General features: G+C 53.9%; 1 protein-coding gene across 10 annotated transcripts in view; it reads right to left on the minus strand.

The window, feature by feature from the left end:
* The window catches only part of DNM1 (dynamin 1), a gene marked incomplete at both ends in the record, with an annotated part of 44,264 nt that extends 25,014 nt beyond the window's left edge, over positions 1-19,250 (minus strand). For all 10 annotated transcript variants that reach the window (XM_082843356.1, XM_082843357.1, XM_082843349.1 and 7 more), the window contains 9 exons: positions 651-718; positions 912-1,047; positions 1,181-1,323; positions 2,360-2,520; positions 2,624-2,722; positions 3,008-3,211; positions 3,584-3,733; positions 3,947-4,020; positions 19,090-19,250. In XM_082843356.1, coding sequence (XP_082699482.1) covers positions 651-718; positions 912-1,047; positions 1,181-1,323; positions 2,360-2,520; positions 2,624-2,722; positions 3,008-3,211; positions 3,584-3,733; positions 3,947-4,020; positions 19,090-19,250 — 1,196 coding nt within the window. The remainder of the gene's footprint in view (positions 1-650; positions 719-911; positions 1,048-1,180; positions 1,324-2,359; positions 2,521-2,623; positions 2,723-3,007; positions 3,212-3,583; positions 3,734-3,946; positions 4,021-19,089) is intronic.
* Positions 19,251-27,384: the final 8,134 nt, after the last annotated feature.

Genomic DNA, 27,384 nt, shown 5'->3' on the forward strand with positions numbered 1-27,384 from the left:
AGCAGGTGCTTTAAGTTTTCTTGTTGAACGGACAGTGTCGATCTGGGTCCCTGGAGCGGGGCTAAGCTTTTTAGGAACAGTCTATTTTCCAGCCTTTGTCCCGGCTCCACAGGCCTTGGGGCTGGCTAGCAGGAGGGAAGTGGGGTGGAATGGGGCCAACTTCGGGCTAATGGGACTGTGGCAGGGTCTGGAGGGTTGAAAGGCCTCATCCCATCATAAAAGGTTCACAGACTAACACCTGATGCACCATCCAGGCCCTACCCAGTGGTTGGGGCAGCTTTGTTCTGGATAGCACTGGGGGGAGCTGTCCTACCCTGGGGATGGGCAGGGGGCCCAAGCCCGAAGGGTGCTTCCCCAGCCACCTGTGTCTTGGGCTCTACCCCACTGTTCTAGCCTCCGGGCCGCTCCCAGGGACAAGCAAAGGAGGGTAGCAGGCTGCAGGTAGGGGGATGGCCTGGGTCTCCCATCCACCTCCCCTATCCAGAGCCTGTCCAAGCTGGGAGCCAGAAAGTCAGGGTTGAGGAGATTGGGGACTAGGTAGGGCTCTTGGTCCTCTCTCAGGGAGGCTCACTCCATCACTCCCTCTGTCTCTGCACTAGACCCCTCCTGCCTTGCAGGGTTCAGCTCCCCTCCCCGGTCCCAATACGTGCCTAATGCCATGTATATTCTTGATGGCATAGCTGATCTCCCTTCGGAGTTCCTTCTCGTCAAACTCCATCTGTGTAGGAGACAAAGAGATGGCTGGTCAGGGCCTGTTCTGCTACCTGGGAGGTCAAACAGGGTCCACCTCACTCCCAGAGCTGGGCATCAGGGCCTCTAGTGGGGTCAGCACATGTATGCATGAGAGAGTCTTAGGTAGGTGGGTGGGAGGGTAGTCCTGAGCCCTCCTGCCCCTGGGGGGGTCTGCCTACCTTGACCAGTTCAAAGGGGAAGCGCTCATGGAAGATCCGGTTGATGCGGGCTCCCCCCGACAGTTCATAGGTATCGATCTGGTCCCCTGAGCCCTCAATGCGCTTCTCAAAGTCTACAGCAAATTGCTGGACCATCCTGGGGAGAGAGTGGTATGACCTGAGGGGGCAGCAGCCACCCCGGGCAGGGAGCCCTGGGAGAGCCCTGTGCTGAGAGGCTGCGGGGAGGGGCAGCCCCATGATGGGGAGTCAGGAGTTGGGGAGGGCCTCACTGCAGCAGAGCCTTGGTCTTGCGCGCTGGGTCATCAGGGCGGAAGTTCTTGTACTCCTCCACCTCCTTCTCAATGGACAGCAGCTGGCTCTGAAGCTTGTTCCGCAGCCCTGGCAGCGTGTCCCGGATGTGGTTTGTCAGTTGCTGGCGGTGGGGGCGAGGAAAGGGTTAAGGCCATGGTCACAGACCCAGAATGCCCACAGGACCAAGCAGGGGCCAGGATGTCTGGGGCCCATGTGGATGTGGTGAGGTGCAGAGCCACAGCCCTGCCCACTGCTGTCCTGCCCACCAGAATGAAAGCTGCCTGAGGGCAGGGACTGGCACACAGTAGGTGCTCACAGAGGTGTATTAATTGAATGAATGAGTCAATAACTCCATTTTCAGTAGAAGCCAGAAGTCTAGATTTTTATCTGAAATTGCCTGATCTTGACTAATTTAATAGTTTTAGAGACCACAAGAGCCAGATGAAATGAATCAGGGGCAGTGATGGCTGGAAGACTGCCCCCTTGTGCCCTTTGGGTTTAAGGCCTCCCTTAAGGTAATTCTCAAGTTCTGAGGCTCACTCTGGTTAGGTCTCCACACGCAGTATCTCCCTGAACTGCAGAAGGACCCTAAGAAACAGGTCTCATCTCCATTATCACCATTTTACAGATGCAGAAATAGAGGCTCAGAGAGCTGGAGAGTCTTGGTGGGTGAGTGACAAAGCTGAGACTAGAACCCAGGTATGTGGCCGCCAGAGACCCCAGTTTTGTCCCATGCCACACTGCCTTCCTACTGTCAATACACATACACACACACACCCCTCAGTAATTCTGGAAGCCCCATTCCAGATGGAGAAACATCCTAGGGAAGCCCCTGGGATCACCCCCTCCACAGATCAGCCTCTCCCCATTTCAGAAGGAGCAAAGGTCTTTAGCCAACCATACTCCAATCCTAGCCCCCAAGCCCAAGCCCTTGTCAATGCCACCGTCCACACAAGGTCTTGGACTTCTCTCCATTCTGGGGCATTCCTAGGGCTCCCCTTCCTGGCCCTGGACAGGGAACGGTCAGCAAAGCTCTGGTGCTACCTCACTGTGGGACAGTGGGCAACCCTCACAAAATATGCTTAAATGATTCTGTTACGCTGGTTTCTTCAGGCCTCATCCTGGCCTGAGCCCCTACCTGGTTAAGGAGCCCCTACCTGGTTAAGGACCTTCTGCAGGTAGGGCGTGCCCATGCGGTCAGCCAAGTGGCGGTAGGAAGGGTGGGAGAGGAAGAACTTGCGTTCAGCAGCCAAGGCAGCCGTGATATCCTTCTTCCCATCGATGTCCTTCTGGCTCCGGTTCACCACTCCAATGTAGCCTGTGGATGGGGTGGGGGTCAGGGGCAACCAGCCTTGTGGGGGGTGGGGGGCGGTGTTACGAGGAGGGGCAGTGGGGGTGGGTCAGGTGTGTGGCCTGCCGACCTCTGCGCAGCGGGAGCAGCTTGTTCTCCAGAACATCACGGGCATCTGTGCCCTCGTCCATCAGGTCCAGCTTAGTGATGACCCCGATGGTGCGCTGACCTGGGGGTGGCAGGAGAGGGCTGTCTACACCTGCACTTGCCCTCACACAGGCGGCCCCAGGCACTCCCAATCCCACCCCCCTTCCCCATCTCCCAGCCCACTCCCTCCCTTACCCGCTGCCTGCCTCTGCTCTCCCCACCGCATTCATTCTCCACAGTAGCCAAAACGATTTTTAAAGGCATAAATCTGATCCCACCCCTCTTCGCTTAGACCCTCCAGTGGCTCCCCCTTACGCTGTGAATAGACCCCCAGGGCCTTGCGCATCGGCTACCTGTGAAAACCTACCCTGGGGGTCCACCTCCTTGGCGACCTTGAGGGCATCAGAGTTGGCCAGGTCGGAGTTGGCTGGGGACACGGCCAAGATGAGGCAATTCTCCTTGGTGACGAACTGCATAAGCATGTCCCGGATCTGGAACTCGATGTCGGGAGGTTGGTCCCCCACTGGGACCTTGGTCATTCCGGGCAGGTCCACTAAGGTCAGGTTCAGCACTGGACAGGGCGGCGAGAAGGCGTGTTCAAGGCGAGGGGCGTGGCCGGGGGCGGGCGGATTAAGGAACAGGGCAGGGCTTAAAGAGGATCTGTTTGGGAGCGTGGCCGTAGGTGGGTGGGGCTAGGGAAACGCGAAGGGCTAAACGGAGGCCCGTTAGAGGCGTGGCCAGGGGTGGGCGGAGCCGTGGCAGTGTGGGACTGGGGTAGGACGCGCAGAGGAGGAGTCGCTGTGGGGGCGGAGTCTACAGCAGGAGTGAAGCCCTTGAGGAGGTGCCAGCTAAGGGGCGGGGCCAATACGATGGTTTCCCAAGGGGCGGGGCTCAGAGACGGAGCCAAGAGGCTGCGGGCGGGGCCAGGGCCAGGTCTCCTCACCGTGCGGCGAGTAGACGCGGAGGTTGATGGGCACCGGAGAGATGCCCTTGTTAGTGCCAGTCACCCGGTCGGTCTCAGCCTCAATCTCCAGGCGCACCTCCTCGAAGTCGGTGAATTTCTTCCCCTTGCAGTGCAGGAACTCGGCATATTCTGCCCCAGAAGGAGGGGGGCAAGGGCGAGTAAGCATCATAATAGCCGGCACCCACCTGGGTCCCATCTTCCGCTGGGAAAAGACCCCCCCCCCACAAACACACAAAACGTTGCCTTCTTCTCCCTCCCCCCACGCAAAGCCACTTCTCTGTTACGCATTTTTATCCCCGCTGTTCGGATGGGGAATGAGGCCCAAAGAGGGGAAGCCCATACCTGTGGTAGCATTGACCAGCTGCAGGACCAGGGGGCGTCGGGTGACAATGCCAGATCCTCGGGGCAGGAAGTCCCTGCAGTGAGTTGGGGGTGAGAAGAGGGGCAAGGTCTGAGGAGGCTCCCTCTGTCCCAGGGGCACTTGTCCTGCCACTGGGAGCCCCAAAGCTTGCCCCAAGTTTCCTGCCACACCTTAGCCTAAGGGCTTCACTATGGGAAGAGGTCAGCTGAGAAAGGTGTAACAGATCACCCCCAAATCCTCTGGGTCACAGAATTTGTGCTTCTGAACTGGCCCCCAGACCTCTCTCAGGTCTGCCCTGTGTTAATTCTGAGCCAACAGGAAGTCCCTGCCCCAACCCAGCCACTGCCATTCAACTCAGGAGAAACTGAGGCATGGGGTGCCCCACCCCATGTGCCCAAGCGTCCAGTGGCCACAGAGTGGATGCCAAGGAAATGGAGTTGCACCTCCTCCCCTCCTTCCGCTGTGGGGAAAGGCAGCATCTCACTTCCCCTTCCCTGGCCCCATCTGGTTGGGGTTGAGGATGAGGGGGATGGGGGGAAGGAGGAGGCAAGGAAAAGAACTCATGCTCCTTAAGTACCTACTGCATGCCAGGCTTTTACGTGGGCAATATCTCCTGGACTCCACACAATAGCCTCATGAGGAAGATACTGTTATTATCCCCATTTTACAGACAAGGAAACTGAGGCTCAGAGACATTCAGGTTGCCCAGCCAGTATCTACCAGACCCTGGGCACAGATCTGTTTGACTCTCTGGTGAAAGCTTTCTGCCCTTCAACTCCCTGAAGACCCAGCTCCCTTTTTTTTTTTTTTTTGCGGTACGTGGGCCTCTCACTGTTGTGTCCTCTCCCGTTGCGAAGCACAGGCTCCGGACACGCAGGCTCAGCGGCCATGGCTCACGGGTCCAGCTGCTCCGCGGCATGTGGGATCTTCCCCGACTGGAGCACGAACCCGCGTCCCCTGCATCGGCAGGTGGACTCTCAACCACTGCACCACCAGGGAAGCCCCCCAGTTCCTTTGAAGGACTGGACTGAGACATCCCAAATTCACCTCATGCCCCTAGACCTGATGTCTATTCCTCAGACATCTGCTGTGTCAACTTCAGCAGTCCTTTCAGCTAACTCTTGAGGGTGACACTTCTCTCTGTCCTGTCAGCTCTTCTCATCTCCCCACCCACACAACCATGGCCCCACCCAGGCCAGCACAAGAAGGAGGGTGGAGGCCTCTCCAGGGATCAGGCTCTTGGGATCACAGTTATGGGATTCCCAGGACTCAGGAAAGGGGGGAGGAGGCCAGAGCTTGAGGGACCACAGAGATCTGGCCAGTCACCTCATTCATGGAGAGGCACATGGAGACCAGGGAGGGGAAAGGATACACTCAATATCCTATAAGGGGGACTTCCCTGGTGGCGCAGTGGTTAAGAATCCGCCTGCCAATGCAGGGGACACGGGTCCGAGCCCTGGTCTGGGAAGATCTCACATGCCACGGAGCCACTAAGCCCATGTGCCACAACTGCTGAGCCTGTGCTCTAGAGCCCGCGAGCCACAACTACTGAAGCCCGTGCACCTAGAGACCGTGCTCCACAACAAGAGAAGCCACTGCAATGAGAAGCCCGCGCGCCACAACGAAGAGTAGCCCCGGCTCACTGCAACTAGAGAAAGCCCGCGTGCAGCAACAAAGACCAAACACAGCCAAAAATAAATAAATAAATATTTTTTTTTAAAAAAAAAGATCCTATAGGGCTGGGACACAGCCAGATCATGAACATGGATCCCCTGCCCCCAGCCCAGAGCCTGACCCGGACTCACAAAGCAGGTTTGGGGCAGAGGGTTTGGGGACAACAGAGTAGGCCCAGGTTTCTGGGTTCAAGGCCTCATCTGGGGGCCCTGGGGAGGCCTCTTTCATCCCCTGTTCTCACCTTGCCCCACCTCTGGGGAGAGCAGAGGCTAATTGGGAAGAGTCAGCCACCTTATGGGGAAGGAGAGTGATAAATCCTGCATTTATCCATCATTTCTAGGTGCCAGGCAAATGCTTTTCATTTGTGCAGGACTCTGAGCTTCAGAAGGGTGGGCTTGCCTCTTTCCGTCTGTCGCTGTATCCCATGGCTCAGCACAAGGCTTAGCACACAAGACGTCCTTAATAAATGGGCACTGAATTCCCAAGTCCTCCAAAAGTGCTCTCATATGGAAATGATCATTTTACAGATGAGGCAACTGAGGCTCAGAAAGGTGAAGTGACTTGGCCAAGTTCACCCAATGAGGAATGGCAGAGCTGGGATTCAATCCTGGTGCTGTTGGACTCCAGAGCCTGCGAACTTTCCCATCAAACTCTGCTGCCCTCTAAACCTGAGAAGCCAGACTTGGCTTTTTATGTAATTCAATTAAATTCAGTCTAGAATATATTTGGGAGCAGCTGCTCTGTGCCAGGCTCTGTGCTGGGCCCTGGGGAGGGGAGGAGATGAGTCAGACAGTTCCCACCCCGAGGAGCTCACAGCATGGTGGGAGAGACAGAAGTAAACAGATAATGCAATGCAATGTGACATGTGCTGGAATGGAGGTGCACCAGGCAGCACAGAGAGGGAGGTGATTAACTGGGGGCAGGGGGAAGCGAGCAGGGTGGGAGCTTCCTGTCTCTGTCTCTCCCATCCTTTATCTGCTGATGCCTTTGCAGGGGTGACCCCCTAGTACTTGGGATCCGTCAGGGCTGTGGAGGTAAGACATCTATTCTCACAGAGGCTGGGGTGGGCCTGGGGGCCTGGGGTCTACCTTCTTCCCCACCAGCTCCTCACCCAGCAGTACCATGGCAACAGTAGTTGCCATGGAAACTGCAGGAGGGTTTGGGAAGGATGGGACTCCCCACAGAGAGCCCCCTCCCCATGCAGAGACATGAACCTTCCCTGGAGCTCTTCCCTGAGAGCACTCCTCCGCCCCCCACACCGATGGGCCCACTTGGCCCTGGCAGGCCAGAGGGGTGGAGGTCCCTGAGGTGCCACATAGAGGGTGTGGGGAGCCCAGGGCCCAGCTGGAGGGGTGGTCAAGGGTCTGCGCCAGCCTGCTCCGAGTTGCTGCCTCCCAGGGCTACTTAAAGGACAAGCAGCTTATGGGAAGCTGAGATTAGAGCACAGGGCCATGTGTGGGAGAAGAGCGCCTCCTCAGACCAGGATCTCCCAGGGCCGGGGTGAGGATGGGGTGCCCAGGTGGGGAGGGGCCCCATCTTGGCCCTGGCCCAGGTTCTCAAAGGGAGGCCCTCACACAGTCTGTGTCAGAGTTCCCCAGGCAGCCTGTTCAAATGCACATTCCTCGGACAGGCTGGGTTAGAATCTCGGGGCCGGGTTGGGGGGGCAGGGGAGGGGAGGAGGGAATCTGGATTTTAAACACGATCCCCATATGATTTTCATGTTCCTGTCAAGTTTAAGGATCACTGGCTCAGTGGTGAGGAGCCAGTGCCAGGCAGACGCCCTGGGTTCGAATCCTGCCTTGGCCATTCCCCGGCCTGGTGCCCCCGGGGCAAGTTGCTTCGTGCTCTGGGCCTCAGGGGCCTCAGCTGTAAACCACATGATCTAAACCGGGCATCGTACACTACCACGCATGGCTGCGGGAGGAGCCTTGAGCCCTTTCACCAAGAGCTTAGCCCATGCCTGGTACAGAGTAGGGCTCAGCAGTTGGAGGGGCCTGTCAAGGAGGTCCTCCTGTCCTCGGTCTCTTCCCTCGGAGGCTCCCCAAATTTCAGCAAGGAATCCAAGATCCTGAAGAGCCCTCTGCCTCACCTCCTTCGGGCACTGAATTGGATCTTGGGATTCTGACCACAGAATGTTGGATGGAAACGATGGACATCAAGGAGGTGCAGTTTTCAGAGAACATCTCACTCCCCTGTCATTATCCAGAGGGTGGAACAGAGGCCCACAGAAGGGCAGGGAGCTGCGAGGCCACACAGCAATGGGAGAGGTAGGAGAGGTGGTCGAGATGGGACCAGGACCAGGAGGCCGGCTCTCCGGCCCCGCATGGCTGGACAGGCAGTGACGCACCGGCTGGTTCCCATGTCCAGACTGAGCGCCTTGCTCCCTGTTGGATTCCCACGCTGGGCACAGGCTGGGCTACAGCAGGGGCTCAGGCGACACTGGTAGGAGCGAGCACGGCGGAGCGGCTCCACAGCTCCTGCCTTTCAACCGGAAAGGTTGCCCCACGCCCTCTGTTAAAGTGTACCTTGGTGCCTCCCCACTGGGGATTCGGGCCTGATCTGGCTTCCAGCCAGAGCGCCCCCTGCACCTCCCACCCAGCTCCTGGTTAGCCTGAGGGAGGACAGAACAGGTGCCCAGAGAAAAGTGTGCCGGGCCCACCAGCCTCGAGTGACATGTGGGAGGGGTGGATGGTGACAGGCCAGCCCCTCCCACTCATCCTGGACAGATGGTGGTTTCCCGGGGAGGCCTTGCCTTGCCATCTGCAGAAGTACCTTCAAACCTGAAGCACAGGGAGGATGAAATAAACACGTCTCACGACCTCCAGGTACTACATACTCCCCGTCTGAGTTGGCACTGTCACCCCAGAGGGGCCTGGAGAAATTACACCAAAGGGCCGAAGTGGCCCCACCCCTACTCTGGTGTCCGAGATCCGGGACTATTGCTCCGGAACCCTGGTTTCCGGGTCCTGCTGAATGTAAACAACAGCAGAAAGTAGCATGCTTGGTCTGGCGTGTACCCAGCGGCAGTCATCCTTATAAGTCTCTTGTTTCCTGGGCTCTGATGTCAGACGGGCCAGGCGTTGGATGTCAGAGCTGCCACTTAGGAGCTGTGTGGCTATGGACAAATGACCAGGCCTCTCTGAGCCTCAGTTTCCTTATCAGTAAAATGGGTTTCTGTGAGGCTTATATAAATTAATGCCTGAATAAATGGTAGCATTGATTATAAATATAACTTGTTGAGCAATCTGAGAACACAGGCTGGGCTCCCACAACCATGTCACCAACTGATGCAGCAGGGAGGGAGTTGGAAGGTGGGTCTCCTGGGGGCTGGCCGGAAGAGTGGATGGAGGCTAGGATATTTCCTGCCAAACCTTGCCTTGGAAGTGGAAGGCAAGCGGGCCAGGCAGGCTGTGAGATGCCCTCTGAAGCAGGGATCCAGGGTGGAGGTGAGGGAGTGGATGGGCCAAGAAACACAGTGGGGAGGAGGTGAGGCCAGGCAACAAGTCCTGCTCTGTTCCTGCTGCCCCAGGAGGTCCCAGGCCGGCCCACTTCGTTGCACAGCCCATGAATTTCCAGCTGAGGTTTGAACATTTTAGGGCAGCCCTGGCCTTAGCTTCCCCTGATATTCTGATGTCCAGTAAACAGGGTTGGTCCTGTTTACCACTGTATTCCCAGCACCCAGCTTGGAGCCTGGCACTGAGCGGGCACTCGGGACACCCCTGTCGACCAAAAGAATGATTTGATGAAGCTCCTACAGTTTTCCCGCCATCGCCCTCATTGCACAGATGTGGAAATTGAGGCATAAAAAGGGGAAGAGTGTTGCCCAAGTTCACAGTGCAAGTTGGTGACAGGGTAGGACTGGTGCCCAGGGCTCTGGACTCCAAGCCTGGTGCTCTCTCCACAACATCCATTTTCTCTATTAAAGAAAATCTGTGGGGCTTCCCTGGTGGCGCAGTGGTTAAGAATCTGCCTGCCAATGCAGGGGACACGGGTTCAGTAAGATCCAGTTCAGTAAGATCCCACATGCCGTGGAGCAACTAAACCCGTGCGCCACAACTACTGAGCCTGTGCTCCAGAGCCCGTGAGCCACAACTCCTGAAGCCCGGGCACCTAGAGCCCATGCTCTGCAACAAGAGGCCACTGCAATGAGAAGCCCGTGCACCACAACAAAGAGTAGCCCCCGCTCACCGCAACTAGAGAAAGCTCGAGCGCAGCAACAAAGACCCAACGCAGCCTAAATAAATAAGTAAAATAAATTTTTAAAAAATGTTAAAAATAAATTAATTAATTAAAAAAAAGAAAATCTGTGATCTTTCCTTCCACCTTATCCTTCCATCCTTCCTACATTTCTTCTTTGCTTCTTTTCTTCCTGCCTCCCTCCCTTCTTTCCTCTTTCCTTTCCTTCAAGTGTTGATGACTTTATACTCTCAAAATGAAAATCAATTTCTCTTTTGCCTGTACCTTAAAAAATCATATGTTCTCCCTTTAAAAAAACTTTCGACTACTATATATAAAATAGATAATTAATAAGAACCTACTGTATAGCACAGGGAACTTTACTCAGTACTCTGTAATGACCTATATGGGAATAGAATCTAAAAAAAGAGTGGATACATGTATATGTATAACTAACTCACTTTGCTGTACGGCAGAAACTAACACAACATTGTAAATCAACTATACTCCAATAAAAATAAATTTAAAAAATAAAAATAAAATTGAAAATTTTTTTTCCACAAAATAAAATGTTGAGATGGCCAAGAAGCACATGAAAAGCTGCTCAACATCACTAATTACTAGAGAAATGCAAATCAAAACTACAATGAGGTATCACCTCACAACAGTTAGAATGGGCATCATCGAAAAATCTACAAACAATAAATGCTGGAGAGGGTGTGGAGAAAAGGGAACCCTCTTGCACTGTTGGTGGGAATGTAAATTGATACAGCCACTATGGAGAACAGTATGGAGGTTCCTTATAAAACTAAAAATAGAATTACCATATGATCCAGCAATCCCACTACTGGGCATATACCCAGAGAAAACCATAATTCAAAAAGACACATGCACCCCAATGTTCATTGAAGCACTATTTACAATAGCCAGGTCATGGAAGCAACCTAAATGCCCATCGACAGACGAATGGATAAAGAAGATGTGGCACATATATACAATGGAATATTACTCAGCCATAAAAAGGAACAAAATTGGGTCACTTGTAGAGACGTGGATGGATCTAGAGACTGTCATACAAGTGAAGTAAGTCAGAAAGAGAAAAACAAATAGCATATATTAACACATATATGTGGAACCTAGAAAAATGGTATAGATGAACCGGTTTGCAGGGCAGAAATAGAGACACAGATGTAGAGAACAAACGTATGGACACCAAGTGGGGAAAGCGGCGGGGGTGGGTGGTGGTAGTGGTGGGATGAATTGGGAGATTGGGATTGACATATATACACTAATATGAATAAAATGGATAACTAATAAGAACCTGCTGTATAAAAAATAAATAAAATAAAATTCAAAAAAAAGGAAATTGCTGTTTCCAGCTATTGAGTCAGAAAAATAAATAAATAAATAAAATGTTGAAAAAATAAAAAGCAACCAACACTGCAACACCTGGGGCTCACCATTGTAAACATTTTATCATTTATAATAATAGTCATGGCAAACACTGATGCATTGTTGACTGCTGGCCAAGGACTCTGCCAGGGGCTTTGAAATCTGCATCATCACGAGGTTTCTTTTGGGGGTGATGGAAGTGTTCTAAAATTAGATTGTGATGATGGTTGCACAAGTCTGTAAATATGCTAAAAATCATTGAAGTGTGCACTAAAAATGGGTGAATTTTACGGCATGTAAATTATACCTTGATAAAGCTGTTTAAGAAATCTGCATCCTCTCGTTTGATTCTCGAATGGCTGTGTGAGGTTGGCATGTCCAGTTTCCTCAACTTAAAGGGGAAGAAACTGAGGCTCAGAGAGATGAAGTCAGGTGCCCCTCACGTGCCCACTTGTGCCCGGGGCTCTGAGCCACACTTGGGTAGTGGCTCTGCTTGCCTAACAGCTCAGCACAAACTTTTCCCAAGTCGCTCAATACAGAGCTACATCTGGATCCTTATTTCTTATCACCAGCAGCTTGCTGTGAAGGAATCTCAGCTCCACCACTAAATTATTTCCCTGCTCCTAACCTCAGTTTCCTCATCAGTGAAAAGGGACACAATCCAGCAGCTCCCTCCTAGGGTTGTTGAGGGGATGCCTTGAGATCCTGGCTGTAGAAAGATCTAACATCTAACAGAGTGCCCACTGGTGATGCCATGAGCCACCTGAGCGCCCATCATGGGCTAGGTGCCTGTGTGTGCTAGAGAGCATTGCATTCACCTGCTGAGATGTTTCTCCCCGTCCTGGCTGGTGGCCTTGTTTCCCTGTGCTAAGACCAGTGATAAAAGAGTGACGCAGTAATAAACAGGTAGAATGTTCATAGTAACCCTGGTTGGAACTCACTCTCAGCCCAAGGCCATGGGCCTCTTTCTCCCTCTATGGTCCCTCATTCTGGAAAAACTGAGCCCTACAATACACACGGAGGTCATGGGCTGGAGGGTGATCAGGGAAGGCATCCTGGAGGAGGTGTTGGCTGATGTGAGCCTTGGCGGTTGAGCCAGTGAAGGAAGAAGACAGAGGTGTGGTGAAGAGCCTTCCCGGAAGAGAGAACAGCACATGCAACGGCACTCAGGAGAGTGAGAGAGAGGGATGGCCCATTTCCCCATGAACTGCAAGATACCCAGGTGGCCCAGCAGGGAGCGGCTGGAGGGGAATCCAGGCTGGGTAAGGCAGGCCTCAGGGTCCCAACTCAGGAGCTAGGGCTCTGGTTGGAGGGCAGGGGGGCTAAGGAGGGCTTCAAGCAGAGGGGATCAGATTGGGAAGCCATAGAGAGTTCTGTGCTGTCAGATGGAGAATGGCAAGAGAGGCAGATGCCCCAGGTGCTAAGACAAAGGTGGTGGTGGCCAAGGTAGAGAGAGGGGGGTGGACTGGGGCAGAATACACAGGGCTTGTAGACTGAATGGATGCAGAGGATGAGAGAGGAGCGGGGAGTTGATCCCGGGGCCTCTGGCCAGGGCACTGGGAAGATGCCATTTAGGTGACTGTCTCAAACACCTTCCAAGGCCAATATTCCTCTTTTTCCTGTTTCCTGTAGTAATTCCAAGTTGCTAGAGCTGACTGCTGCAAACAGTTCATATTCCCTAGCCAGATTTCAGTCCAGGGAGGGGATAAGAGTGCCCGAGAGACAACCAGAGAGAGCAGAGGAGGAGAAGCTGAGGTGTATGGAGATGTAGGCACATGGGTTGGGGTGAAGATGGTGGACATTCACATGGAGGCAGGAGACCTGTGCTGGTTCCTGTCCTGCCTCTGATTCCACCGCTGTGTGACTTCAGGCAGGTCCCCTACCCTCTCTGTGCCGTTTCACCACCTGAAAACTTGGGATGATGCTCCTCCTACTGACAGGTTGTTGGTTCCAAGAAGACAATAATCAGCGCTGCCCTTGGACCTGGGGAATCGGGGCCCTGACCTTGCACCCCATCCCAGTTGAGATCTCCGGCCTCACCACCCCCATGAAGCATGGGGTTCCCAAGGACCAAGGGAAGGTGCCCAACTGGAGCCTGTGCACCCCTCCTAGGGGTCTCAAGCCTACCTCTAGCTTCTGTCCCCACTGGGGGCGGCCCTCGCTTCGGGGAGGCAACCCTGGGGGGCTAAGGGGGATCCTTTCTGGGGACGGGGATGGAGCTGGAATATGAGGGCGGCCTGGAGAGAGACGCTTCCCATCCCATCACAGAGCTCGGAGGAGTCTGAAATTCGATATTCAACACAAGCCTGCCAGGTTGCGTTGAAGGTGTGTTTGTCAAGGTGGGAGGGCAGAATGTATTGTATTTAGCAATTCCTTAGCTTGATTTATAACAGGAGTATTTAGACCTACGGCACGTGGGCTCCACTTCTGCTCTTGTTCCGGGGCTGATAACACGACGTCCGTGAATGGCTGCCTCTGCTCCCGCCCCGCCCCTCCTCACCCGCCCACCAGGTTCCGACCCTCCGACCCCAGCCAAGGCCTGGGAAACTCGATTCTCCTGGCGCCGGGATCAGCTGCCGTCTGCCAGAGTCACCTTTCATTCCCAGCTCCTTGGGGCCACTGGGTGGGGCGGGGGTTTGGGGAAGACGTCCTCTGGCGGGGATGGGCATGCGGGTCTGGCTGTGGGCGCGTGGCAGGTGCGCGCTCTGAGCAGGGAGACGGGGAGCAGAGTGTGGCTGCCCGGCAGCATCGCGGACTCTCTGGGTGGGGATGGCTGAAGGGCCGGCAGCGCCTCCCCGACCCTCCTGGTCTCACTGTGACCTCTGCTCCTCACTGCCCTTCGTCCGGGTTCTCAGACCCACTGGGCTCCCTCCCACCTCGGGCCTTTGCTCAGGTGGGACCCTGCGCCTGGAGTGTGTTCACTCCTTTGCCTGACCAAGTCCTATTTTTGCTCAGGCCCAGACTTAAATGCTCAAATGCCTTCCCGGGCCCCCTGACGACTCCCCTCCCTTCAAAATCGAGGCTCCTGGTACCCTTTTTCCAACACACAACAAAAGAGCTCTTTGTGTGATGTAGCGTCTGTCTGTCCTGCTCAGCTGTGAGCCCCCTCCCCCGCAGCCCCCCCTCCCCCAGAATAGGGGTGGGTCTGGCTTCTTCAGAGCTGTATCCTTAGGGCCTGGCACGCTGCAAGTGCCAAGGAGATGTCAGTTCTCTCTGCCCCCTCCAGTCAGTGACTTTCTACTTTTGATGTCTCAATTATCCCCTAATCATCTTTGGCCTCAGTCTCCAAACCTGGGAAATGGGACCACTAAGGTGTAGCCCGAAGTGTTCAGAGGAAGCGACAGATCTTAGTAGTGGGGAGTGGGCTGTCCCCCATGGCAGGAGCTGGGGCTGACCAAGAGAGGGGCTCTCTGAGGCCAGAGACCAGCACAAGTCTGTGCTGGGACGCGAATGCAGAGAAAGGGGCAAGGGGATTGGTAGGAGGCAGGGAGCCTGAGCAGGGGTAGGCAGAGTCACCAGGGAAACCCAAAACACTACCCCCAGGCTGCCCCGTGGGCTCTGGGCAGAGGCTCACTCCCCAGGCTCCCTTCGCTATCCTGGCTAGAGGAGATTCTCCCACCTCCACCCTCACCCTGGCCCTCCTCCCAGCTGGTACCTATGCCCAGGCAGGAACAGAATGGGTGCATCCTCTGTGCCAGACCTCACCCCGAGTGCTTCACGGGTATGACGTCAACACTCGCCACAATCCCATTAGGAAGGTGCTATTATTATCCCCATTTTACAGATGAGGAAATAGAAGCTGAGCAGGGTTTAAGAAACATGCCCAGTGTTGCCCAGCTTGTAAGTGGCAGAGGTAAGCTACAAACCCAGGTCTGATTCCAGAGCCTGAGCACTCAGCCCCTCTACCACACTCCCACTGGCCTTGGCCTCCCCAGGGGCCAAACAGGAGGGAAGGTGGGCACTGCCCAAATGTCAGCATGCCTGGGCACCAAAGTGAGTAAGGCCAGGGGCGGCGGAGGCTGGAAGCCTATCCCAGGACACCAGACTTGACGTAGGATGGGTATTGCGGGGAGGGGGCACGCAGCTGGGGGCAGACAAAGGGAAATCTAGGGCACCAGACATCTGCTCACAAAATGCTGGGGTGTCCTGGGGCCCACACACACTCCTCTGTCTGCACTTACCCCCAAGATGATCTCATCTATGCTCACGGGTTTACATCCCATCTCTTCCAAATTTATATTTCCAGCCAGCCTTCCCCCTGAGCTTCCAACTTGCATCACCACACTGCCCACCTGACATGTCAGACTCAAAGAGTTCAAAACCAAACTCCTGGTCTTACCCCCAGCCCCCCCAACTGGCTCCTCCCATACTCTGTTAATGGCGCCAACACCCACCTGCGGTCAAAGGTGCAAAAGTCATCTTGGATTTTTCTTTCCTCACCTTCCACATCCCATCCACCAGCAGGTTTTGTGGGACTTTCCTCCAAAATACATCCGGAACCCCACAGGTCTCCTCCTCTCTCTGCTAAAGCCCTGGTCCAGGCCCTGTCACCTTTGCCCACCGCAGCAGCCTCCTCATGTGTCTCCTGCCCCCCTTCCCAAGTCACATACTTGCTGGAATCAGCTCAAGTCACTCCATTACTTAAAAGCTTCTGATAATAATGAAAACAAACCCAGCTCCTCAGCATAATCTGAGGGCCTTGTAGATCTAGCCCCAGCCTACTCCCCGATGCTGTGTTCGCCTTGCTCACAAAACACCAGCCCCAGTGCTTCCTTTCTGTTCTTCAAACACACCAAATTCATTACTGCCCCAGGGCCTTTGCATTTGCTGTTCCCTCCACCTAGAATGCTCTCCCCAGATAGTCATGTGGCTTCTCATCTCTCAGTTCTCCTCTCAGATGCCACCACCTCCTAGAGACCTTCTCTGACCTCCCTGTGGAAAGTGGCCCTTTTCCCTCCCAGCATTGACCCCATTCCCCAGTTTTCTTCTTCATATATCTGCTGAATGACTCAATGAATTAGCCTCAGTTTTCCCTTCTGTAAAAGGGGGACAAAGAAATAGCATAGACCCAGACCAGTCCTAGCAGGGTCCTGGGCAGCTGGTTGGGTCACCTCCATTGCAGAGCTGACAACAGGGTCCTCCTTGTTGCCCGGGAGCCCGGGCTGGCCTGGAGCAATCTTTGCTTCCTCTGTTGTATTTTCCACTTCCTCTCCATGGGGGGTTGACTGCCGGGAAGCCCCAGGAGGCAGAGCCACTGTTACCATGCTTATGCGTCTGGGGACCTAGTCCTAGGTAGAGAGGCTGGGACCCATGACAGACCAGGCAGGGCTGGCTGGGGGCCCCGGTGAACTTCAGTTTCCCGACTGCACTCCAACACCGGCCTCCTCACTAGCTTTCATGAGGATCAAGTAATGCTTCCCTGCTCACTCCTCCGCCTCAGGCCCAGTGACCCCTGCTCTGCCCCTGGCCTGTGTCTGTATACCCTGTGCATCCTCCTGCAGGGCCACAGTCAAACGGTATTGGGTTGTGAGAGGGCCCAGGCCTCCTGGGGCAGAATCCACATCTCACTCCACCACTCAACAAGCAAACAGTTGCCCAAGTCAGCTGTGACCAGGCTGGCCTGCTGTGCTGTCTACTTACTGGCACCTCTCTCTGCTGGACAGTGAACTCCAGAAGGGCAGGGGCCTGGTCTGTACTGGCACATGAAGGCCCCAAACCTAACTGACAATCAACACCTCCCTCCCACGTGTTTACAAAAGGGGGCTTTGACACCCATGAACTCACTGGAGCCCCACGGCCACTGTCTCAGGAAGGCAAGGCAGCAGCTGTCAGTCTGCCCATCACTCAGATGGGGAAAATGGGGACCCACACCCCTGCATGTCCCTTTGCTCAGTGCAGAGCTGGGCTCTTAGAGGCTGTGCAGGCTCCAGATTGGAGTCTAATAGATGCTGTCCTTCCTGGCCCTGTGACCTTGGACATGGCCTCTAACCTCAGTGTCTCAGTTTCCTCACCTGCAGGATGGGCATCATGGTACCTGCCTCATGGGGCTGTTGCGACCCATCCCATATTGCATGGCATGGGGCACATGGGAAGGGCCCAGCAGGTGGGAGCTGAGGTCACCTTCCCCTCTGTGCCCCCTGCCCAGAGCACGCAGCAGGCACAGAGCAGGCGTTCAGCAGATGTCCAGGGGATGAAAGGCAGGCCTATGGCTTGTACACTGGAAAGTTCTGATGTCCGCGAGTGCTATATAAAGCACGAAGACCCCGGGGCTTTACTGTCCCCAGGGTCCTCCCACCCCCTCTCTGACAGCCAGGCGTAGGGACGGGGACCATCTGTGTGTCTCTTGCCTGTGCTGCTCTGGGGGGCCACGTGACTAGGAGGGGGGTTCTTTGGGAGCCCGTCCCTGGGAGACAGACAGCGTCCCCCTCTGCTGACCAGATGGGTCTGGCTGCTCCCCCAGATTCATAGCTCCAGGCAGGATCCTTCCCTCTCATCCCTGGGGTTGACACTGGGCTTCCCAGGTCATTTGTGGGGCAGGAACAACCACCTGGTCCAACTGTCCATATTAGAGATGGGGAAACTGAGGCTCTGAGAGGGCAGTGACTTGCCTGAGGTTTCACAGCAGAAGCTGGCTTGGACCCAGGATGTCTGGCCTGGAACTGCTGTCCCTCTGAGGGCAAAAGCCTCTACCTGCCTCCCTCTCCCACATGTCGTTCGCTTCTTTAGCCATGAAGGTCATTGGCACAAAGCTAGGGTTTCTGAAGAAGGCGAGTTCCGAGGGAGATGACACAGTGGGCCGGTCAGTGTCAATTCTCCCGCACCCCCCTCAGTCTGCCCAGCCCCCACTCGGTCTCCAGCACCGGGCCGAGAGCGTCATCCTCTCTCTCTCCTTCTCAGCACCCGAAAAAGCCATCTCCGCCTCCCCTTTCTTGGGGGACCCTGGGGTGGGGGTCACGACCCTGCCTGCCTCCCTAAACCCAGGACACCCTTTGTCTTTGTGGTTGCCCCCGACTCCTTGCCACCCGGCCCTCCCAGCGCCTTGTGGGATCAGAGACAGGAGGGGGATTAGGTTGTGCAAATGGCTCCCCCCTCCCCGCCATCCTGCCTCCCTGTCTTAGTCATCTCTGCCCTCCGCCGCCTTCTCCCTCCATTACAATCCCTCTGCCAGGCCAAGGGGAGAACGACATTGACAGGTGCCCCCACCCAGGGGCGGCGGCGAGGCAAGGGGCCGGCTGCTCAGTACAGGATCAGAAGCGGTTTCTCCCCCACCCCGTCCTCTTCCTCATCCTGCAACCCGCGCCGCCCCCCTCTTCCGCGCTGCGCACGGATGGCGGCTGGAGCCGCAGAGGTGTGTGTGTGACGGGGGGGCGGGGGGGGGAGGCTGCGTCTGCTCCCCGATGCCCACGGGGCTATCTCCTCTCCCAGGGGCTATGGGGGGGGGGTCCCCTGCCACGGGCCGGGAATTCCCATGAGAGGAGGGAGCTGTCCCCCGTAGGGCCTGGGGTTGGGGGCACTGCCCCAGGGATGCTGCCCGCCTCAAGAGACCCCCAGAGCCGAAGGGAGGAGCTGAGTAATGCAGGCCCCTCAGTACCCAAGGGGGGTTGGGGGGACAGCCCTTTGCCAGGGTCTCGCTGTCTTCCCCAAAGGATGGGGCGGAGGAGGGGGGCGTGATCCCGCGGCCGCTGGCTTGACGTTTGCGGACAAGCCGGGGGCGCTGCGCCCCTGAGGGGCTCTCGTGGCGGGGGTGGGCCGCCTCCTTCTGGCTGGAGGCGGGGGGCGCGCCTTCCACGGTGCAGCGCCAGGGGCTGCCGTCGGGGCCGGGTAGCGAGGCCCGGAGGACCCGGGCGGGGGGAGTCCGAGTTCAGGGGCGCGCCGCTCCTACCTGCCTACGAAATTCTCGAGCACCGAGCTCTTGCCGGCGCTCTGGCCGCCCACCACGGCGATCTGCGGCAGGTCGAGGTCCGCGTTCTGGCCGATGGCGGAGAAGGCATCCTGCAGCCGGTTGACCAGCGGGATTAGATCCTCCATGCCACGGTTGCCCATGGTTGCGGCTGGCCCCACGGGCTGCGATCCGGCGGCCGCTTGGGCTCCCGGCTTTGGCTCTGCCGCTGCAGCGCGCGCTCTGACTGCCTGCGCCGCGGGCCCCCGCCCCTCGGGGATCGGAGCGGAGCGCTGTGCCAGAGTGCCGCTAGAGAGCGTCCGCAGCCCTCCGGGCCGGCAGTCATGCGCAGGCGCCGCCCGTGGCACTATGGGGACTGTAGTTTTCTCCTTCTGCGGCTTTTGGGGCGCTCGAGCCATGTCTGGGGGAAGCGCGGATGCTGCACCGCAGATATCATTCCTGGAAATGGTCACGGTCTCCTAGGTACTAGGTACCGTTAGTACCAGGCCCCTCGGATAGTGGTCATGACTGCCTGACTCCATCGTACAGGTGTGGAAACTGAGGCTTGGAGACATGGGCATCCTCCAAGGTCATAGTCTCCTGACCTTCAGTTCCACTTGCCCTCACTGCCTTCTACTCTAGGTTGTGACTAATTTACCTCCGGCATTTCCCTCCCCGACTTTGGGCCTCAGTTTCCCCGTTTCTAGAAGGAGAAGATATAGAACATTAATTCAACAAATATTTACTGAGCACCTACTATAAGCCAGACCCTGTTCTAGGCGCTGGAGATACAACAATAAACAAGACAGACAGTTGGAGATACAACAGTAAACAAGAACAAGAACAAGATCTTCCCTCATAGACCTTACAGTGGAGACAGACAGTAAATGAATAAACAGATAAATGAAACAGTAAAAGTGAAAATAGTTTATACTAATAGTGATGGGAGAAATAAACATGGGGTGTGAAGAGAAGTACCTGTGTGGGTGCAGAGTCCTCTTTAGCCTGGGAGGTTAGGGGGGTTCTCTGAGGAGGTGACATTTGAGAAGAGACCTAAATGTTGAGAAGGAGCCAGCCAGGCCAAATGAATGGCAAGTACAAAGACCCTGACACTTGGAAGGACCTTCATGGGACAGTTGGGACTTCTTATGCTGGAGAGTGACAGTCTTTTCCCCAAACCATCAGGGTGGTGGTAAAACAGTGGGATTTGAATCCAGGACTTCTACAACCCTACCCTGTTTATCCTTTTCACATGGAGAGACCATGGGACCCCAGGCCTAGGCATCCACGTCTGCATTTAAGGAACCTAATTTGGACTCCCCACAAGGCTGGAAAGAAAGGCCCGCCTACCCTGTGCTACTGGGGATCAGCAGGTTACTCTGTCTGTGAACAGAGTGGGGACACTGCTGGGAGATCAGCGGCCTGTGAATTGGGGACTGTTGTGCATTCACCCATTTAATGCATATTTATTAAGCCAGGAACTACGCTAGACCCCAGTGATAAAGCAATGAGCAAAATGGATAAAGCCCTTACCCACATGTGGCTTATAGTCTAGTGGAAAAAGAAGGACAAAGCACAAATAAGCCAATAAATATGACTGTCAGATGGTGATGAGTGCTTTGGAAAGCAAGGAAGCTGGGGAAGTTGGAGGAGGGGGTAGTGTTGCTATTTTGTATAGAGTGGTCAGAGGAGGACTCTGGTAAGGTAAAAATTTGAGCAGAGACCTGAAGGAAGTGAGGGAGCAGCTCATGTGCACATCTAGGGGAGGAATTTTCCAGGCAGGCAGAGGGGAATAAGCGGATCCCATCCCAGGAGCCGGGCCTGGGTCTCAGACGAGCTGTGTGATCCAGGTCCCTGCAGATCTTTGAGCCGCAGTTATCCAATGTGGGAATGACTGCGAAGGGCATGGCCCTGGCCTGGCACTTAGGAGACCCTTATTAAACTGCTGCTGTTGATCACAGCCTTCCAGATAGCTGGAGCATCAGTCACACACAACACACATCCCGTGCAGCTGCTCCAAGCCAGCCCATTATTATGCTCTGAGAGCCAGAGAGGGCAGAGATGAAGCCTGAATTGGAGCCATTAATTTGGAAAGAGGGTGCAGGTTACAGATGTCTGCCTAGAAGAGCACCACCATGGCTGGGTTGTTTTTCCTAATTACAATAGGGAAACTTATTGTAAAAATCAGACTTTACACAGTGTTTGAAAGCTTCTGGTCATTCTCCCACCCAGAAATAACCACTACTTGTAGCTTAGAGTTTATTCTCTGGCTTATCCCATATATATTCATTTTGTTTCATTTTGTTTTCATAGAAATGGGATCATACTATAAATCCTGTACTGCTGTATCACCCATGCCAGACCAGCAGCCTGGGCATCACCCCGAGTTTGTCAGAAATGCAGACTCTCAGGCTTCACTCATGACCTGCTGGATCACAACCTGCATTCAACCAGAACCAAGGGCCCCTGGAGATTCCGGTGCACATCAAAGTTGGAACTCTAATACATATTATCACATGCAACTTGCTTTTTTAGCAACAGTATGTCTTTGACGTCTTTCAGCGTAAGAACAGTTTGGTCACATTCCTTGTTCACGGCTTCATAGTTTCCCACTGTTTGGCAGTGCTCTGGTTCTGTTCCCTGGTCTGCTAAAAATGACTGTGCTGGGCTTGAAGAACAGATGGATAAAATGCCACTTGGAGGGGAGTGTGAATAGAGAAGTGCTGATGTTCTGGGCAGAGGAATCAGCATAAGCAAAGGTATGGAATCAGAAAGGAAATGAACCTGAAGTCTACCCTGTCTTTGTTCCCACAGGGCTTGGTGAGGACCGAAGGAGGGATACTGTAGATGGTTCTCCCGGGTGCTGAGAAGTTGGGGATCCAGAAGGCCAATGAGTTAAATGAGAGTCTTAGAAATGGCTTTGACCCTCTATTTTGAGCGCTGACGAGGGAGAATTCTCTCTGGAGCCCCTGAAGCTGTAACCACCACCTATGCTTGCAGATCAGTAGCAGGAACACTCACTGTGCATTTCTTCCTGGGCCAGGTTACTGTGCTGATTCAACCCTCAGGAGGGAGAAGTTCTTATTAGTTCCCCTTGACAGATGAGGCAACTGAGGCACAAAGAGGAATGTGGCTGAGGTCACAAAGCCAAAAAGTGATGGAGTGAAGATGTGAATTGGAGGTAGGTGAGACTCAGGTCTTCTATGTTTATATCCTATACTGCACCAGCCCTTGCAACCTATACACTTCTAATGCACATGAAATAAAACACTAGTCCCTTCTGATGGGGTTTTTGTTGGGCATAGAGCAGGTGCTTAATAAATGCTAATTGCATTAAATTGTGCAACGGTCTTATTGCGCAGCCTTGACCCTATAGCTCCTGGGTCAAGCCATTATATTTAGTCACTAAGTCTGCTCAGGGTCTGGCCCTTTGGATTCCTTCATTCATTTATTCTTCAGCAGGTATTAATCAGTGGCTACTTCATGCCAGACCTTAAGCAAGACATAGAGGGATGAAGAGGTTAATAAGATGCAGGACTTGTCCTGCTAGAATGCAGATCCACTGTGAGAAGAAGACAAGCTAAGCAGACCTGGTGCACGAAGCCAAGACACCTGGCCGTGTCTGGGGCAAGGTCACTGCTGAAGAAGCATCTGGGCCAGGCTGGAGCACACATAGTGCCCTCCTCTGTGTGGCTGGGGGATGGGCACCAAGATTTCCCAGGGGCTTTGGGGCACCAATGGTCCAGGCATCTGTGCTTGGAATTCCCCATCTTACAATGAGGAGCTCCCCATAAGCCTGGAACAACAGCATAAGCCTAGATCCCTTGTATGCTGAGGATCAAGGGCGCAGCTCCAAAGCTAGATTGCCTGCTGTTCAAATCCCACCCCTACCACTGTCTAACCCAGTGACCTTGGGCAAGTCAGTTCACCTCCCTGGCCCTCAGTTTCTGCATCTGTAAAAGGGGATAAGACTATTAGCTAACTCATAGGGTTGTGTGAGGAGGATTCAGTGATGTAATAATTCAGGTAAAACATGAAAACATGCCTAAAACAGTGAATCATTAGAGCTACGATTAGTATAATTATAATCATCATTACCATTGTCCTGCCTGAAGAAACCTCAGCCTCATGAAGGTAGCAAAGCATGTCACCTCTTGGTGGGAAGGGTAAGGGATCATAGACGTGCCAGGATTTGTGGGGGAGAGACAGAGCTAGGTCTGGAGGTGTGGATTGGGGGCCAAATGAATGAATGAATCCAAAGGGCCAGACCCTGAGCAGACTTAGTGACTAAATATAACGGCCCTGGATGGCTCAGCCTGTGGAAATCCCAGGCCCCAGGGGGCCCCAGATTACCCAATTATTCCCCATGTGGACAGAGGCCTTTGAAGGTATATCTGGCAATCAGGAAAGGCCTCCTGAAGAGGTGATGTTTGAATTGAGCTAGGAAGACTGGACAGGGATCAGCCTGGTGACAAGTGAGAGGAGGGGGGAGCATTGTAAGGGAAATTTAGTTCCTTTGGGGACGGAAGGCAGCCACTGTGGCTGAACCTGGTAAGCGGTGGGGAGACCCTATTACACATAAGCCAGTCCTGTCTAGAAGAGATGGCCAAACTCAGATCCTAAGTCGGGAGGGGTCCTGCCCCAGGTCTCTCTGGAAGGTAGGGGCAGCAACAAGGCTGTGCCCACCGTGCCACTCCCACCTCTGTTCTCTGTTCCCCTCATCCTGCTTCATAATAGGTAAAGGCGCAGGTGGATGACAGATACTGATACATGATAACCGTATGGGCTTATATTTTTCTCTGCTCTAATCTGGCCGGGAGCTGTTGCTAAGCACGGACTATTCCTGGGGTTTCTGAGCTGGGCGTCTGGTTGTGGGTATACTCTGTGAGCCTGCGTTGGTGTGCTGTGCTGGGTGCCTTGCTGGGACTTGCTGCTGTGCGGTGATGGACGTAGATGTCAAGAAGGGAAGAGCTGCTGTGATGAACACCAGCCCAAGGATGGAAGGAGGAAACTGCATCCTGGAGTCATTTGTTCATTCGTTTGCTCATTAATCAACCTTCCCCAAGCAACCATGATGTACAGGGCCCTGGGCTGGTGTCCCAAGGACATGGGGACAACTCAGCAGCTGCCTTCTACTGTCAAAGGGCACATGACATTACTGAGGGCAGAAATAAGAGGAGGAAGTAGCAGGTTACAGGATAAGGACACCATAATCAATAGCTGGTTAGAAAGTGTACTGGGAAAATAGCGACAAGAGCCACTATAGAAACTGCACAGATGCTAGATCAAGAAGCCTGCAAAACCATAACATAACGCAGTGCTTGAATAGATAGAGATGTTTACCTCATTCTTAAACTGAAAAACTTGGGATAAAGTTGGCTGTGTTTCTCCAACTTAAACACATTTCATGCAACACCAGTCGAAATTCTGATGGGATTTTGGCATGGGTGGTGGAGGGAGAAGGTTTGACAAAAGTCATTCTGTAACTTACCCCCCAAAATCTACATGATTGGGAATTGGCAAATTTTAAAAAAACATAACAGTATCAGGGGCTTGTGTGGTTAGGCATTAAAATATATTCCAAAACTATAACAATCACACTATGTGATATCATCACTGGAAGAGACAAGTAGATTCCTGGAGCAAATAGGTCTGGACATAGAGCCACATGAGCATGAGTCTACTTCCTGATAAAGGTGCATCTCAAAGTGGAGGCAGGAATGAGGCCTCCAGGTGATGCTACATCGTCAGACTTCATTTGGGATGCAGAGAGATGGGGCCTTTCTTCTCCCTCGGAACATACTTCATTGGGGGGCTTTGCCTGTAAGGGACTGATTAAAAGCAATTAACATGAGTCTAGTCCCAAACAGTGTCCCCAGAGTGTTTCCATCCACAATCTAGTCTGGTCTTCAAGGAGGCAGCACAAGGTCATATACATTAAAAAAAAAATGTTCACTCCCTCCCCATGATAAAGTCATCCAACTGGTCACAGCAAATTAGTAAAAAAGGAGAGAAAGTGAATCCCCCCCAGCCCCCCACCCATGAGCCCACTACACACATTTATTCTTTCCAAAACTGGGGTCATAATGTGTATGCACTTTTGTAACATACTGGGTTCAATTCATATCATATCATGAGTGTTTAAATATCCTTTGAAGACATACTTTCTGAAGGCTGTGTGCTATTCCTTAAGAAGCAGACACCATGATTTATTTAGCTGTTCTCCAAGTTGATTATTTTCCAGACAGCTATTATAAATAATGTTTCTGTGAGCGACCTGCTGGCTTTTTAAAAAAAGTATACTTTAATTTTATTGGAGTATAGTTGATTTATAATGTGTTAGTTTCAGGTATAGAGCAAATTGATTCAGTTATACATATACATATATTCATTCTTTTCTAGATGCTTTTCTCATATAGGTTATCACAGAAACCTGCTGTCTTTTTAAAAAATAAATTTATTTAATTAATTTATTTTTGGCTGCATTGGGTCTTTGTTGCTGCACGTGGGCTTTCTCTACCTGCGGCAAGCAGGGGCTATTCTTTGTCGCGGTGCGCGGGCTCTTCATTGCAGTGGCTTCTCTTGTCGCGGAGCACGGGCTCTAGGTGTGCAGGCTCAGTAGTTGTGGCACATGGGCTTAGTTGTTTCGTGGCATGTGATATCTTCCCGGACCAGGGCTCGACCCTGTGTCCCCTGTATTGGCAGGTGGATTCTTAACCACTGTGCCACCAGGGAAGCCCAAAACCTCCTGTCTTTTTTTTTTTTTTTTTTTTGCGGTACGCGGGCCTCTCACTGTTGCGGCCTCTCCCATTGCGGAGCACAGGCTCCGGACGCGCAGGCTCAGCGGCCATGGCTCACGGGCCCAGCCGCTCCGCGGCATGTGGGATCTTCCCAGACCGTGGCACGAACCTGTGTCCCCTGCATCGGCAGGCGGACTCTCAACCACTGCGCCACCAGGGAAGCCCCGTGCTGTCTTTTAAAAGGCTTGTTTCTGATTATTTTCTTGGGCTAGATTCCTACAAGTGGGGACCAGGTCAAGGGTCAGAACACGTTCAAGAGTCTTGATAGAGAATTTTCAGATTGCTTTCCAGAAAGATGAATTAACACAGGAAGCCACCGCTGCCTTCCCTACCTTCACCAGCATGAGCATTATTATTTTTTTACTTTGGCAATTTGCTAAGCTCCCCAGTGCTAAACATTATGTAATATCATACACAGACACACACACACAGACACACACACAAAAAATCCCCGGCAGGGGGTACTCATTTTACAGACGAAGAAACAGGCTCAGAGAGGACTCCTGCATCAGCCAGGGTCGCCTAGCTAGAAGGCAGTGGAGCCCCAATTCAACACCGGACCTCTCCAAGGCTAGCACCCAGATCTATTGGTTGCAAGCCTAGGCGATCTTGACTCAACCCACCCCTCCTTCCCCATTGCCTCCGTCTTGGTTCTCACCAGAGCCGAGTGATCTAATCTGGGCGGATATGATGCTGTCACACTCTTCCCTAGCCACTCCCTGCCCCTCAGGGGTAAAGCCCAACTCTTCAGGCCCGCCTTCAAAGCCCGCATAGTCCGGGCTTCCCTTCCACCCAAAGGCGCAAAGTCCCCTGAGCCCGAGCCCGCCCCGCCCTCCGGCCACGCCAAGCCGCGTTCGCGCCTCCAAGTCCAGACAGAGTTAGGCACCTGTGCTGCCGCCAGGGGCTGTAGTAGAGCAGGTCCCTAGCTTTAGGGCAGCGATAAAGTCACATGACTGCAGTCACATGACTGCAGTAACTGGTTGACACTCGGGTCTCCGCTGGGCCGACCTTAAGTCTGCGCGTCCCTAGCGCCACCGTGCGCCGTGTGGCACACAGTAGGCGCTTAATGCAAAGTTTGCGCATTGCCTAGGGCTGTTACAGCTCTGGTAGGCTCTGAGCAACAGAAAAAGCAAAGGGAATTGTTCTTACTAACTGCGGATTGTTCGCCTCAGTGCTTGTGTGGGGACCGAGGAGAGGCGCACTGGGACGCGGGACAGAGTCGAAAATAAAGGGTCCTTGCGGGCAGGACCGTTCAGGGGCAGGATGAGCGCCGTTTTTACCATTAAACTCTGCCCTCCTCACCCACTCCCCAGCCAAACCGGAGAAACAAACAAACAAAAAAACACTTTCAAACCGATCTCCCCACCCCTTCCAGGGCTAATTCGTCTGCCCCGTTGTGCCGGTCGTCCTCTCGCTGGGTCTCGGTCCCCGAATGTACAGCCGGCGGCTTCACGCCCCCTCCCACCCCAGCCCCGCGCGGGGTCTCCGGATCGCGGGA

The sequence above is a fragment of the Leucopleurus acutus genome (genome assembly GCF_964270905.1).
Source record: "Leucopleurus acutus genome assembly, chromosome: 7".
Taxonomy (NCBI): Eukaryota; Metazoa; Chordata; class Mammalia; order Artiodactyla; family Delphinidae; genus Leucopleurus; species Leucopleurus acutus.